The sequence below is a fragment of the Perca flavescens genome, chromosome 5, assembly GCF_004354835.1.
Source record: "Perca flavescens isolate YP-PL-M2 chromosome 5, PFLA_1.0, whole genome shotgun sequence".
NCBI lineage: Eukaryota > Metazoa > Chordata > Actinopteri > Perciformes > Percidae > Perca > Perca flavescens.
Genome location: NC_041335.1, coordinates 17,347,787 through 17,363,807, shown reverse-complemented (window position 1 = coordinate 17,363,807; position 16,021 = coordinate 17,347,787). Strand labels below are relative to the sequence as shown.

The 16,021-nt window shown below is 38.9% G+C and overlaps 1 protein-coding gene across 2 annotated transcripts; it reads right to left on the bottom strand.

Annotated features, from left to right (window-relative positions):
• Positions 1 to 7,475: 7,475 nt before the first annotated feature.
• ankrd13a (ankyrin repeat domain 13A) lies at positions 7,476 to 15,801 on the bottom strand. Of its 2 annotated transcripts, none has more exons than XM_028578519.1 (15): positions 15,245 to 15,801; positions 14,387 to 14,522; positions 13,926 to 14,050; positions 13,758 to 13,803; positions 13,278 to 13,421; positions 12,992 to 13,181; positions 11,808 to 11,874; positions 11,615 to 11,696; positions 11,375 to 11,436; positions 11,159 to 11,289; positions 10,865 to 11,022; positions 10,607 to 10,738; positions 10,353 to 10,513; positions 10,155 to 10,219; positions 7,476 to 9,386 (listed from the first exon to the last, which is right to left on the bottom strand). In XM_028578519.1, the coding sequence occupies exons 1-15, from the start codon at positions 15,350 to 15,352 to the stop codon at positions 9,188 to 9,190; spliced, it is 1,806 nt and encodes a 601-aa protein (XP_028434320.1). In that variant the 5' UTR covers positions 15,353 to 15,801; the 3' UTR covers positions 7,476 to 9,187. The 2 variants fall into 2 exon arrangements, with proteins under 2 accessions (XP_028434320.1, XP_028434321.1); XM_028578520.1 differs by lacking the exon at positions 15,245 to 15,801 and adding an exon at positions 15,056 to 15,182.
• Positions 15,802 to 16,021: the final 220 nt, after the last annotated feature.

Below are 16,021 nucleotides of genomic sequence, written 5' to 3'. Positions count from 1 at the left end.
CTGATCAAATACTTTTTTGCAGACACACCGCATATCACTTGTGTCTTTGCTACATGTTAAACCTATCTAAAAGCGCTTTATACTTTATTTATATTCAGAGAATAATGTGATGAGCAAGGTGATGATTGTGATTTCCGTCCTTTTTAACCTGGTTTATGTACTAGTCAGACCTGTATAAACTAATCATAGTGTATATTACATATTTCCTCTTTGTGCTTCTTTTCATTCCTGGAGGTTAAATATGATTATAAATAAACAAACCAAACAGTATTTAGAAAAATATATATTACATACAAATTAAGACTTAACGCACTCATCTCACATTGAAACTTAGAAAACTGGGTGCTGGATCCTTAATGTGGATAACAATGTAATATTGCCATTCAAGTCTTTGTAATGGCTAGCAATAAAAAAAACTATTAATTGGAGTGCTGTCCAAAGTACCTTTATATATTAATATCTATATTACAACAGGCACTGTATTTTTTCTGAATTGTAAATGTGTAGCAGGCCATATAAGAGATTTGTTCTTGTAAATCTACATATGGTCATCTTCAGGTCTTTGTAATGGCGGTTACTGCTCACCTCTATTAGATATTCTAATTAACAAGCTAATTTACAATATCCAGGATCCATCAACATAAGGGAATAGAGCTACACACACACACACACACACACACACACACACACACACACACACACACACACTACTACACTACAGAGCTTTACTTATTCAACTGATATTTATAACTAGGCCCAACCACTTTAAGGACGATAGGTATGAACGTATACGAGAGTAGAAAGTGCTTTGGAACATATGATTCCCCATTGAGCTGCTGGTTGATGGACGTGCAGATCAAAGCCCTTTTGTGTCACTGAGTGTTCATTGAAGTACAGAACAGGCAAGCACAGGAGACACATAAAAAAGACACTGCTAAATAGATGGTTTCTTCTTTACCTGACATGAACAGCTCGACAGGCAGTGTAAAGGAACAAATGACTGAAACTGTGTTTATGTTGCAGTGCATCCATTAATCCTGACAAAACACAGTGCAAGGGAGGAGATTAAAAGAGAAATTTTAGCTTTCATACAGTTTGGTCTGTATACTGAAACATTCTGTCAGAACTATATATATATATATATATATATATATATATATATATATATATATATATATATACACAGGCAGGCAAAAGTTTGGACACACCTCATTCAATGCGTTTCCTTTATTTTCATGACTATTTACATTGTAGATTCTCACTGAAGGCATCAAAACTATGAATGAACACATATGGAATTATGTACTTAACAAAAAAAGTATGAAATAACTGAAAACATTTCTTATATTTTAGATTCCTCAAAGTAGCCACCTTTTGCTTTTTTGATAGCGCTGAAAACCCTTGGTGTTCTCTCAATGAGCTTCATGAGGTAGTCAACTGAAATGGTTTTCACTTCACAGGTGTGCTTTGTCAGGGTTAATTAGTGGAATTTGTTCCCTTATTAATGGGGTTGGGACCATCAGTTGTGTTGTGCAGAAGTCAGGTTGATACACAGCCGACAGCCCTATTGGACAACTGTTAGAATTCATTTTATGGCAAGAACCAATCAGCTAAGTAAAGAGAAACGAGTGGCCATCATTACTTTAACAAATGAAGGTCAGTCAGTCTGGAAAATTGCAAAAACTTTGAATGTGTCCCCAAGTGCAGTCGCAAAAACCATCAAGCGCTACAACAAAATTGGCTCACATGAGGACCGCCCCAGGAAAGGAAGACCAAGAGTCATCTCTGCTGCTGAGGATAAGTTCATCCGAGTCACCAGCCTCAGAAATCCCAAGTTAACAACAGCTCAGATTAGAGACCAGATGAATGCCACACAGAGTTCTAGCAGCAGACACATCTCTAGAACAACTGTTAAGAGAAGACTGCACGAATCAGGCCTTCATGGTCAAGTAGCTGCTAGGAAACCACTGCTAAGGAGAGGCAACAAGCAGAAGAGATTTGTTTGGGCCAAGAAACACAAGGAATGGACATTAGACCAGTGTAAATCTGTGTTTTGGTCTGATGAGTCCAAATTTTAGATCTTTGGTTCCAACCGCCGTGTCTTTGTGGGACACAGAAAAGGTGAACGGATGGATTCTACATGCCTGGTTCCCACCGTGAAGCATGGAGGAGGAGGTGTGATGGGGTGGGGGTGCTTTGCTGGTGACACTGTTGGGGATTTATTCAAAATTGAAGGCATACTGAACCAGCACGGCTACCACAGCATCCTGCAGCGACATGCCATCCCATCCGGTTTGCGTTTAGTTGGACCATCATTTATTTTCAACAGGACAATGACCCCAAACACACCTCCAGACTGTGTAAGGGCTATTTGACCAAGAAGGAGAGTGATGGAGTGCTGCGCCAGATGACCTGGCCTCCACAGTCACCGGACCTGAACCCAATCGAGATGGTTTGGAGTGAGCTGGACCGCAGAGTGAAGGCAAAAGGGCCAACAAGTGCTAAACATCTCTGGGAACTAGCTCAAGACTGTTGGAAAACCATTTCAGGTGACTACCTCTTGAAGCTCATCAAGAGAATGCCAAGAGTGTGCAAAGCAGTAATCAGTGCAAAGGGTGGCTACTTTGAGGAATCTAAAATATAATAATTTCAGTTATTTCACACTTTTTTGTTAAGTACATAATTCCATATGTGTTCATTCATAGTTTTGATGCCTTCAGTGAGAATCTACAATGTAAATAGTCATGAAAATAAAGGAAACGCATTGAATTAGAAGGTGTGTCCAAACTTTTGGCCTGTACTGTATATTCTCTGTCAGAAGTGACTGTTATGACTGTGTTCCATTTCAGCCAAGGCAGTCTGTAAATTTCACTAACACAAGAGAGCAGAAACCTGAATGTACAGGCATTATTTCTTCCTTTTAGTTGCATCAGGAATATATTTGCATATAGGTCGCAATATGTGTTTTTTTTGGGTCGCAATAAAAGTGCTTAAAAGAATCAACGCTTATTGTAGATTCTGTACTTCAGACCCCTCACTTTGCATAGTTTAAATGAAAGTATGACAATCTAACCTCAACTACAGTAGTAATGAGGGGCCAAAAGATCAAATATATTTATAAGCTGTCAGATAGTCATATTGTTTACAGTATATCACGATGTATCTCCCCTTAGTATCTCTGGGTGTATTAGATTGATTTATGGCAATGTTGGATAATCGTATAATCATCGCATCAATGTGCTGATTTGTCTGGCATTTCATTTGCTGGATTTTCTCAATTTCATGATATAAAATGACATATACTGTAATAAAAGATTTAATCTACATCGCCAACCCCGACTAGAAACACAGTGAAGAAGATGCTCATTAGTTCTCACATGCAACTTAGGGGAGTTTTATAGGCCAACCAAACCTGCAATAAACAGTGGGTGGAAACAAATTCATCTGAGTGTACTGTACACAGAAAGATGAAGGCTACATTTGATTTTAAATTAGCACTCTTTGTCATCAACCAATCAATTAGGAAGAAGACTAATAAAGCCATAGTAGTGGCTCACTGCGGTGCTTTGAACTGAAACTGTTGGTATGAGAGCCTTATTGACTGAATATTCAGGTTACTGTTGTGTATAAGTTCAGTGTGCTGTATGTCGATGAAACAATCTTTTGAGAGTCATGATGTAATGACATGAACACATCAAGTAGTTACACTATGATTATGTAATGCTCCCGTACATGTGCGGTCATGACAATGTTCAAATCCATTGATGAATAAACAGGAACGTACAAACGAAAGATGACAGTCACAAATATTACGTTTATAACTAAAAAGAGTGCATTTCCTTATTAAGCTAATTAAAAGTCCATTCCTGACTTAGGTTATAGCATATACAAAACAAACAGTTTTATTCAGTTTAATGCCTTCGGCAGCATCTTTGAGTTCATGCTGTAATACAAATATTTTCTTGTTTTGATCAATTTATCTATGAAGCCTTCCGTTTTAATTTCAGGCTACCGTGAGTGACATTTCCTAACATTCATTAAGCTTCCCTGGCATATAATTAAGAGCCATAAGTGTTTGGTGTGCACTCGTAAGTTCTATGGAGGATGAAGGTAAAGGCCATATACATCAGTCATGCAGAGTAATTATATAAGGATATAACCGCAAGGAGCTTGACCTTTATATCTATTCTTCATTGCTCTATGACATTTCAGAAATGGAGAAACGTGATGGTGGCCTCCCACTTGCTAAATGGATACCATAAGAGAAGAGATTTTATACACTTTGTATTTCCACACTCAAACTGGAAAGAACTGAAGCGTTTAGTACCCTGGAGCAATCAGGGCTGCAGAAAGGCCTAAACTGTTTAAAGTGTGTAATTATTAAACTGCTAGAGCTAACATGATTAATCAATTGTCAGAAAAATACTAATTATATAAATAATTTCTTAAGCAAAAATGTCAAAGAAATTCAATGGTTCAAGCTTCTCAAATGGGAATAGTCCTGTGTTCTTAGTCCTCTATATGTTAGGGTTTGGGGCTTGTCAGTTTGAGCTATTACAAATTGTGATGGGCATTTTGTGACATTTTATATATGTAACAATTCAATGAGAACATAAACTGCAGGTTAATCAATTAAATGAGACATTATTTGCAGCCCTACAATCAAATATGAGCAACCCTATAGATATTTTCAATTGATATTGTGTATAGGCTTATTTTCATCATCAATCATTTGGGTAAAAATATTAAAAAAAATTCACAATCACAGTTTTCCAGAGCTGATGGATTTTTTTTTTGTCCTACCAACAGTCCCAAACCCCTAAGTTTACTACTATAACTATAACTATCATAGTGGGCTTAGAATAACCAGCACATTTGAGAAGTCAGAACCAGTGGACTTTGGGCATTTAAAAAAAGTATAATTTAGTAACATTTATTTTACACTTCCCTAATTTCAGAATAATTTTCAAGGAAGTTTTCTGGAAATATGTTAAGCCTACTAATTATGTGGTAAATATAGAGACAGTGTCCAGTTGGTACACTTCTAATTAATACATTCCAATTAACCAGTAGGCCAGATAAACATGCACACATTTGAAATGTATCAACAAGCAAGTATACATTTCAACATTCATCAAGAATTGACCTCCAATCCAAATATATTTATAAAGCACATTTTATAAACAACAATAGTTGACTAAAGTGCTGTACCATCAGAGAGAACAAAAACAGGTAGAATACAGCATACTTGTATGTAGGCAACTTCTTTTTATTTTTTATTTGTTTTTGTTTTTTTGAAAATCATTGACTGGTAAAATAAAGTGTTTCCAAAAATGATTTAAATGATTAACCTCTAAATCTCAAAATAGTTGTCGATTAACTTTCTGCCAGTTGACAAATCGATGAATCAAACGTTTTAGCTCCGAAAGTCAATAAAATAAAGCAACGGCTTTAGGACCCAGATCGTACAGCGGAAGAAGAAACGCCTCACTGTCATCATCATCATCATCATCATCATCATCACCATCAGCATCCTCCACCGCTATGATGCTGCATCTCATCCCACAAGCTCTAATCATGTGTTTCAGTGTGTTAGTTAACGGACAACCCGAGGACTTCAAACTGACCGAGAGAGCTTATGTTGTTTTACAGAAGCAGAATTTAGGTGAGGACTGATGTCAGACTGTGGAAACTGATGTAGCCTCAGGCAGTGTTGCTGACTACTGGCTCTTGGGAGGTGTTTATACACTTCAAAATCGTTTTGTCTTTATTCTAGAGTGACAACTATAGGCCTACTCATGAAATGGAATACTTAGTAATACCAGTTAATCCATCATTTTATGTTATCTGGTGCTATATTGGCGGTGATCGGCTTGTGTTTTTGTCCTCACAGTCACAATGGGGACTGTCCTCGCAGTCCTGCTGGTGCTAATGATCATCATGGCTGTCTGTGTCTACAAACCGCTGTCTCGTCGCTGAAACTGGCCCGAAACCTGGAGGAGATAAAGACCGAGAGACAGAGCTAGTGTCCGCCGGGTGCACCGAGGAGCTGCAGCCCCGGCGCCTCAACCGGCTCCGGACCGACGGGACCAAACTCGGGGAATAAACCGAGCTCTGCCACCACAGCTACCATTCACTCAACGTTAACACCCCTACTACACTATTAACTGGGCTTTTACATGCGATGAAATCCGATTATATAAAATGTACTGTATGTTTGGATACATCAGACGATCACACATATTTTGATATTCTGTAATTCCTTTCTTAAATTTATTTATTTTATTAATTACGTCTGTGCAATGTAGGAAAGCTTTTTTTGCACACCTCTTTTGTCGGGCAGGTGCGTAGGATATGATCAATCCCGCACACTGACCATTACGCAAGCAATCATTTATTTAGAAGAAAAATACGTTTTGGTCTCAGACCTTCATCAGGTAAATTCGTCTGTAAACAGAGGGGACATGGGATCGATATAAATTATTTGCCTAATTTAACTCCCAATAATCTGGGCTATTACATCTCTTATGTTTCTGTTATGTCACATTTTAGTTGTATTTATTTATTTGGACTTTACACCTTAAGGAAATGCTGTATTTCGGTGTCTGTTTTTAAGTCCAAAAGTCTTATTATTGAAAAAATAATGTGTAATATAATAAATGTGGTCTATAAACCTGTAGTTCTGCAACCATTAAATACATTTAAGTGGGATTATAAAGTTAAAGAATTGTCACCGTTTCTTTTCAGTTTTCTGAAATTAACTGTAAGCCTGTTTGTTTTATTTATTTAGTTGATTGCTTGAAACATAGACTTTAAATAAAAAAAGTTGTAGAAGTTTATTATGTTTACCTTTAGGGCCAAGTTGTTGTTTTAAAGGCTTCTGTGCAGATTAAATCCAGTGATACCAAGAAATAATTCTGCTCAATTTCCTCAAATAAAACTGTAAGTCTATATCATTTTGTTGTGTGATTGATTATTCAGATGAAGGTGGCCCATTTCCTGCTTTGTACTTTATATTGTGATTAGGAGCTCTACAAATAAACTTCCAAGAAACAACTAGGTTCATCGATCAAACAAAAGTAATACACAATAAAAATTAGATGGAGGCAGTCATCAGTATATCAGTAGAAAATCTTGTCATTGAAACTGGCTCCCGTTCAAAATTGCAATTTAGACAACATTCACTCTATTTTATAGAACAGATTCTTCCTACAGTACATGGTAGCTTTGTATCCTGCACAATCCAACTGTCCAACACTATATGACCATGTCAATATGACCATATTTAGCAGTTAGCCAAAACATACTATCTATTCACTGCACATGCACTTATGTTGTCTTGAAGAGGTTAACACTGACCTGACAACAAAGAATATACATTACATCATAGAAAAGTATATAAGGTTGTCTACTCTGTTATCAGCTGTTTTGTAAATAAAGCACATGAACAAAGTCACGTTTAGTCCTCAAGGAAATAAAGTGCTTTTATTTTACAAACATTTTGAAACTGACACATTTTCTTAAAATTTTAACAAATAAAAAAAATCTTGCAGCTGGAACGGTGCATTACAAAGACCTGCATTAAATTAACCAAAGCTTGCCTTTTTAAATTGACAGTTTAGCAGTTTTGGAAAGTTGGAGCTTTATGAAATAAGAAGGGTTACAGCTGCAGCCCCTGAAAGTCAGAAGCAGCTACGCAGAGAGACCTTGGATAAGTGGTTGGTTGTCAGTGAAATCAACTATAGTGGTTAATGCATGTTACTCAGCATCGCCCTGGTACAACTGAAATCGTTTCATCTTGTTTTTAAGTTAGAAAATAAAAAAATCTGTTCAAAACTTTAGTCTAAGTGGCACATCAAATCTTCACTACCTCTTGCCCCCTTCAAGCGTTGTCAGAGCAAAGGAATCCCTTGGCACATGCTGATGAAACTAATCCTACATACAGTATGGCAGGCGTGCTTAATCTTAAAAGTCTGTGCTGTCTTTCTTCTGCTCAGAGGTCTAGAGTTGTTTGTGGCTACAAAAGGTTAACAGACTGCCTTTAGGAATCTGAATAATTTCTGCAGCATTGGTTATGTGACTGCTTTAGAACTGCATGACGGCTGTAAATCCAGACAGACTGGTCCCTGCATTTGCGTTTTTGAACTGAGGTGGTAATGCTTGAAGTTGCTCAGTGACTGTTAACAATATGTCCTTTCTCACCATGAAATCTGAGAAAATGTTCAATAAAAATCAATCCGCCAAAGTTAGAGCCCCGTCCTTGTTGCAGCAAAGATATTGCGTTACCATGCAGCTGATTTTTAGTTCCTCTCACATTAAAATGCTTCTGTTTAGCCATCTGTAGAGTGTATGTTCACAAAGTACGAGAAAATGCATTTTCTTGTGAACCTTTGACTCAATGAACCCAACTTTCTGAATTAATATTGATATGGCAGATATGCACGACTGATACCATTTTGCACCAAAGAAACATTTACCAGGCTACAATTTACCATAGATTTACAAACTAATTCCAAAGTGATAGGACAATTTGTAAAATTGGAACCCTGAGATTTCCGTTACTCCGTGAGACCAGGGTCCTCAACAAAGTGACTCTGCAGGAAGACCTCACAGTGAAAACCCTTACATCTGTCCCTTTAGGTCCACAGTACTGGTAGCCTTCTATTAGGCTAGGCTGTTTTTAATCTAGCCATCTAAAATCCAGGGATCCAGGGACTGAGAAAACATGTACCTGAGGGGGGGGACAACAGTGCTCTGGACCTTAAGTGCCACATTTGAGTGTCCCCTTTCAATAGTCATTTTGTTCATAGAACCCAACTACACCGATTTGACCCCACTCTGGGCAACAATGTGATTAACACGCACGGGTTGCCGCTGTGACTCTCATTTGGATAGAAAATAAATAAAAGAAGAACTGAGCCAGAATTATCTGATCTGTCCATGAGTTGAGGATGGAGACGCACTATGCTAAGATAGAAATATATAAAGGAGTATGGTCTTACCAAAAATACCTTTTGGAAAATATTGGATAGCGAGAATCTGATATTGCCTGTGCAAGAATCATCTGTTACAGAAAGAAACTTGCAGTTGCATAGATGACTACAGTGGTAAGGAAGGACAATTGAGGTGTGGTAGTTGCTTCTGGATCTGGAAAAGTTGCATTATTATTCCCTCTTATTTTTTTTTTTTACTTCTCAGTGAGTGATAGCTGCAAGATCCTCTCCAGATCCTCTTCCTCCTGCTTCCTCAGCCTATCCTCTTCCTCTTGAGCCCGTGCAGAGAGCTCCATGGCCAGGCAGAGCTCTGAGTCGGGGCTTGAGGCAGAGGGAGAGCTGACCGAGCTGGGGGTGTCTCCATATTCCACTAGCACCCCCTCTGGGATACTCCTAGAATGACAGACAAGAGAAAGTAGCCCTTTTTCAGAGATTTCGCAATATTGCATTAATGAAAGTCTGCCTTTATGCCGGCTTTGTTTATTCACTCACAGAGGCATTCAGGGACCAAAAGAGGCATGACGTGTAACCCAACAGCGTCGGCGTCTAGTGTGTGTGAGCCGATCCGCACCGTTAATCAACTAAGCAAACCCAACTGGACCCACAAACCGCCATCTTTATGCAATATGGTAGCACAAATGTCAGTAGAGAGGACAAAGGCAGCCGCGGTGCCTGCTTGTGTGTGTGTGTGTCTAAGAAAGGGAAGAGCGAGTGAAAGAGAAGGTGAAATCTTGCACGCAATGTTTCTGTAAGTTATTAATAACTTCAGCTACTCAGAACGCTGCTTTGTCACTTTTTAACCTGACTGTGGGTAGACTCATACATCGTACAGTGGATAGTGCCATCTAACCCACACACACACACACACACACACACACACACACACACACACACACACACACACACACACACACACACACACACACACACACACACACACACACACACACACACACACACACACACACACACACACACACACACACACACACACACACACACACACACACACACACACACACACACACACACCTTGAACAGGCTGTGTGAAAGGAGCTAGTGGGATCCAGCTGTTCTGTGGCTTTCACCAACACAAGCAAGCATGAAACAAGGACTGTTCCTTTTACTACATGTTATTTCAACGTTGACCTGTGTTCCTACCTGTCACTCTGGCTACTGGGCATTACATCAGTGAACTCCCCATCAGCATCATCCCAAATCCCCTCCTACAATGACACAAACATCAGGAGCATTTCAAGGATACAGCGAATAGCAAGGAGAGCATGGCAAAATGATTTAAACAGATCTGTGTGTGTGTTTATGGTATTTGCAAGCCAGCTGAGTGATGATTGTTCTGACCTGGCCTGGGACTCTGCGAGACTCCAGGAGACTCTGATGGATGGCGTACTGCAAAAGCTCCTCGTCGTTGTTGGATATGGGTGTGTGTCGGCTGCCTCCCCGCCGATGGTAACTGGCGGGCACCTCAAACACTGAAGGACACACCTGAAACGGAGGCAGAGCTGGAAGGATGAAAAAAAAAAAATAAAGAAAAGCGGTTTAGGAATCACAGATGTGACGGTCACTTTTAATAGTTAAACTTGCTGCATTCCTACCTGCAGCTTCTTCCTCTTCTCCGGAGGATGTTGGTGTAGCTGCTGGTGTTACGTGTGCCTCCTCTTCAGTACTGCATTTATTGACATTACCAAATGTAATCCTGGCATTCAGCACATGAAACAGGGGAATCTCTGCCCCAGAGGAAAACACAACATACTTCAGACTTCAGAGTGGGGGGAGGGGGTGAGAATAGAGACTAGCTATATGTGCTTCTTGAAAGAGTAGATTCCATTTAACTTGACAGGAGTGTCATGTACCTATTTTAACAGGAAATCCAGGAGGAAACTTTAGGGTTACAAAGTCTCGTAGCCGTGCAAAATGGGAACTGGTACGAGCCATGAGATCGATAATGGGGGTCACCTGCTCCACCAGGGACAGAGGATGCTCCTCACTCATCCACAATGTACCTTTGAACCTGCGTGAAACGCGATAAAAAGGAAAATGCTGTTCAAATGTGCACACACACGCAATTTAATTTATTGATATAGATAACGCACAGCAATGAGGAATAAAGTATGATGTTTCTGTGGCCATAAATCCGGGTTTCTTACTTCTGTGTTCGAATGCTCAGTTCAATGGGTCGGCCGATGTCTCTGTTCCCCAGGTCAAAGTCAGGGTCAAAGTATTCCTCTGGAGTGATGGCAGTGGGATTGGTGGCTGTTGCATACTCAAGAGTCAGGTCCTATAAAGTTGAGCATTTGTATCAAATCAGCTACCAGGTGGGAACAAAACATAACTTTAATGCAGTTACTGAATGCACGTTTTACCCCTTGTGCACTAATGTGCTGCTCCACAGTACCAAGCAGAGACTCCAGGATGTTCCTTTCACCTTTTAAACAAAAAAGTTGAACTTCAGTACTCTCATTCAATTTCCATCAAATGTAGATTTTGTTATTCTTTTGGACAAAAGTCTACCATTTACATCATAACATACTATCTATCTGTATGCTGAAAATATAAACACTGAAGGAGAGAAAAGTCATATGTGAAGAATATATTCCACCTACTTTTTATCCTGGTTTTCTCTTCGTCTGTGAGATGTTCGGTCCTTGTCCTGATTACCACACTCACGTTGTTCACACTGAAAACCTGAGAAAACAAACAGAATATAAAGTCACTGTGTAAATGGGCTCCACAGTTTTAAGTGTGGCACTAATCTTTAGTTGTAATTCAAAGAAAATAAATAAAACTTCTGTGAACCTTTGCTTCAAATCCATTGACCATTTCAGTTTTGTCAGCTCTCCAGCCCCAAATCCCAGACTTGATCCTGTGAAAATCGTATTTTGTAAAAAAACAAAAGCTTTATTACAGGCAAAATACACCATTATATCCTTCAGTGTGGAATAACTTCCACAACACAGAGAATTCAAAGATGCAATACAATATAGATATGGGACATTTTAAGTAGTCTGTTAATGCATTTAAATGATTCTTATTCTTTATTTATAAAGGACAACACACATTAATCAACATTTCTGTAAATGTGCCAGTGTTAAAGCCGGCTAATTTTCAACTGTAGTCCTTGCATTAATCTGTGATTCTTCTTTCATTTTAAAAGGCTTTTGCAGTGTTGCAGTCCATTGTTAAGTTTTGTTTTTAAATAAGATAGGTTTCTTTTAGCCTCAATTAACTATTTATCAGCTTCAATAATAAAGATATTCTCTCATAAGCAATGGTAACAGGTTCAGCAGGAGAAGCACAGTGACAATTAAGAACATTAACGATGGCTCAGTTGTTCCACTAAGCAGCTTAGCCACTATACAGAATATCAAGGCTGAGGCAGTGAACACTTGTATGGAGTGTAGCCATCACTAATGTTACTAGTTACATCTGTTTGACAAGTCAAAATGTCCACTGTGACAAAGGCCTATCATTCATGACCGCTATAATCTCTATCTCCATTCATCCAGATGAAGATTAGCAAGATAACATTAAGACAATATATTACTCAAGGCTAATTACATGATGTATGACTAACATGCCTACTTAAATTTGCTCACATTATTTTTTTTTTCCCCCAACTATAAATTTGCTCACATTATTAATATCCATTGTAAACGGTTAGTTGGTAGGGTTACAGAACGCGTCCACTTTTTTTTTAATGAATAAGTCAGTGTAAATATTGCATGTTGCAGACAATTGGATGCCAGAATGATACTGGAAATATCATCCAGATGTGCAAAATGATGATCAATAAGCCTAATGGTATCGCTGTTACACAGTAACCTTACTCAGGGAGTAATGACAAGTGTGAAAATCCCACGAGATGTCAACTCTTATGAAACAATATCCCTGTGGAGGAGCTTGTTCTTGGCTGATCAAAGGAAGTTAGATCTATACATGTTGGGAGAAAAAAGGACAACAGAAAAAGATGTGACTCTTGCCTCTCGAAAGCAATATCCTTGGTGTCCAAGTAGGTGTTGACAATAGGAGTGGTCAATCTTTTGGCAACTTCCTGTTCAGCTGGCTGCATTGACTCTAGCGTGACATCCTCGATTTCTTGGGATATGTTGAAGCGCTCCGTGTCCACAACCTCATCTTCATGGTTCACCTCCATCAACTCTGCATATGAATCTGTAATACAGTCAGGGATAGACTTAAATAATTTTACAGAAATAGAACAGATCATAGACAGAACTCTATTTTGTGTAAGAGAGTTAAAGCACACACCATCCCCTCTGAAGATGTAGCTTCTGCGCCCTCTGATCCAAGTCATGTTTTCAAAGCCTAGAAGAGTGGCATCTACTCGCAGACTGGCGCCACTTTTCCAAATGCGACAAACATCACTTGGACAAACCCGGGACAGAAGAGGGACTGTGAAGCAACAGCATATGAATGTCCCACACATGAAAATCAATGTCACTCATTACTTAACCAAAACAAATGCTTCCTACCACAAAGCAGGTATGTAGTTTATCCTGTATGACCTGATCAAACCTCTGAACTGGCAAAGATGATATAGTTTGTGTGGATATTTATTTGCAGGGTACAGCATTCAAAAACACGTTCGATACTTTCTTATTTTGCATACTGAATGCTGATAACAAGCCTGTACTACATGAACAGGTTACTATGCACACACAATCTACTTTTATCTCACACACACACACACACACACACACACACACACACACACACACACACACTTACTCCAACTGGTGAATTCCCACTTCATTTCCATATAGAAGTCTGGAGACTGTGGATGAAATGATAGAGCAATTATTTACTTTGATTCTATTTCTTTTTTTTTTTTTTTTTTTTAATCAGGGACACTTACAGATGTATCACAAGACCACAGGAAAATGTATAATGTAAAACCTCTCGGATCTTTGCCAGCAGCTCAGGCACTCCTCCGAGAGCAGTGGAGGCTTTGAGGTAGTCTCTGCGCTGAAGCACTAACTGAACCATCTCTGGATCTCCCGTGCTGACTGCCTCTTGAAGCACTACACAGAGACAGACAAGTTTGAACAAACCACTAGACCTTTTAAGAGAACAGCATTTGTTACCCAGAAGTAGCAACTATCCATTAAAAAAAACCTCAACAATGCCAGTAATAACAATGGAAAGTGAAACTGTTTCACTGCAGTCAGTTTTTTTTTTTTTTTTTTTTAAACCAGAAAACCCATTAACAGCAGATGCTGTGTAGGGTAACGTGAGAAGGATTCTAATTGATCAAACAACCCTCAATCCTCAAAAAACTAATCTACATGACAAGTGAAGGAAACAGTCATGATATCATAGTATTATTTGGCTGTAAAGTAGCCAGGTGTATAACTAACCTGTCCAATTCATGCTGTTTTCTTTAGTCACTTCAGCACCGTGTCTCAGAAGAACTCTCACTGACTCCAGGTGCCCGAGCGACACAGCCAGGTGTAGAGGTGTCTTACCTCTGGGATCCACGGCCTCAATGTCATTCTGAGAAAATCAATGAACAAGAGACCAACACATTAGTAAGACTAAATCCAGCAACATCGACATGGCAACCTGTTATATGAACAAAAGGTCACGCTGGCCTTGTAATACTGCTTCCCTTGTAACTGAGGGCCTTCAAATTATATCTCGTAGAGTCCTTTTACACCTTTAAATTGAGGTCATCACTGATAATGACATAGACCTGCGGTAGCCAGTACTGCACATCATGTCTGGTCCTCATATGAGTCATGAGGTTAATGTGTTATTGATTAGCATTGCTGGGTAGTAGCGGTTATAGAGACTGGATCATAGTAATTATATTGCCCCAATACACAGTATAAATTTGGTAATACACCACCGATCTATACATTTATTTGGTAAAGCATTTCTTATGTTATCATATCTAGCTAGTCAGATTATATACTGTGTTTGAGTAATGCAATAAATTGGGTTAGCTAGCTAGTAGTCTAAGTTAACAGCTGAAAACAGGATTTCAATCTGTACTGGAATAGAGTTTTTAAAGTTAACTTCCAAACCTGTTGATCGGTGAATAGCTATGTCCTCATAGACATTTCAAACGTTATCTGTGTGTGTGACACAACGGAGCATCTGTCAACACGACTGGCCTACTTTTACTGAATGGCTACGGATGATTTAATAGCTCACTCCTGGCTTCATCTAGTTAGCAAGCATCTGTGTAAAGGCCTATTCCGTATTTTACCAACCTGTGGTGACTGTATTTGCTCTTCTAGTGTCCTGTAGTCATTCTCCCACACTGCGGAATGCAGGGGGAACTTCACTCGTACGTCTTCGCTAACGTTAGCCGTGGACATCTTCCTCTTTGTGGAGCCGCTCAGTGCAACGTTAGCCAGCTTCTAACAATTACAGCCATGGGGATAACTGCGACAGCTGCACGCTAGTTCTGCCAAAATGTACGATAAATATGACCCATGCCCTTTATATTTGACAATAACAACGTCGAGATATATAGCTAAACCAGTGTCCAACTTTTCACCAAGCCTTTCCCTAAATAAAACTTTTGAACAAGGAAGTGCCAGAAGCAGTACCCAATGATGACAGGGGTGTCCCTATGTAGAAATAGAATCACTACTGAATTAATACAATCTAATTAAGACCGATGTCCTTAACTTTTTAAACGGAACTTAATTTATGTGTAATAACAATTAGGTCTTTGGTAAATACACGACAGAAAAATGATTTGTAAAAAAAGAACAACAACACATTGCCTTTAGCTAGATAAAAAGGAATAGTCCATAGTTCCAGTTGGACTGAACCATTCAACATGTTTGAATGGGGGTTGCGAAACATCTAACCAAAAGTAATTCCTATATAAATGTGATTCCGTGTTACACTTGTATGCATTCGATATGTTAAATAATTAAAAATTAACGCAGTTTGTCCTGCAAACATTAAGAAAATACAACATCATAAAACATTTTATCCAGACTTATCAAATTAATATCAAACTCACCTACGTTTAA

Coding starts and splice junctions, on each gene's coding strand:
- ankrd13a (XM_028578519.1), bottom strand. CDS start 15,352: ATGTCCACGGCTAACGTTAGCGAAGACGTACGAGTGAAGTTCCCCCTG. Junction 11,437..11,614: donor AGAGAAAACCAGGATAAAAA/GTAGGTGGAATA, acceptor TTTGTTTAAAAG/GTGAAAGGAACATCCTGGAG. Junction 10,514..10,606: donor AGAAGAGGAAGAAGCTGCAG/GTAGGAATGCAG, acceptor TCATCCTTCCAG/CTCTGCCTCCGTTTCAGGTG.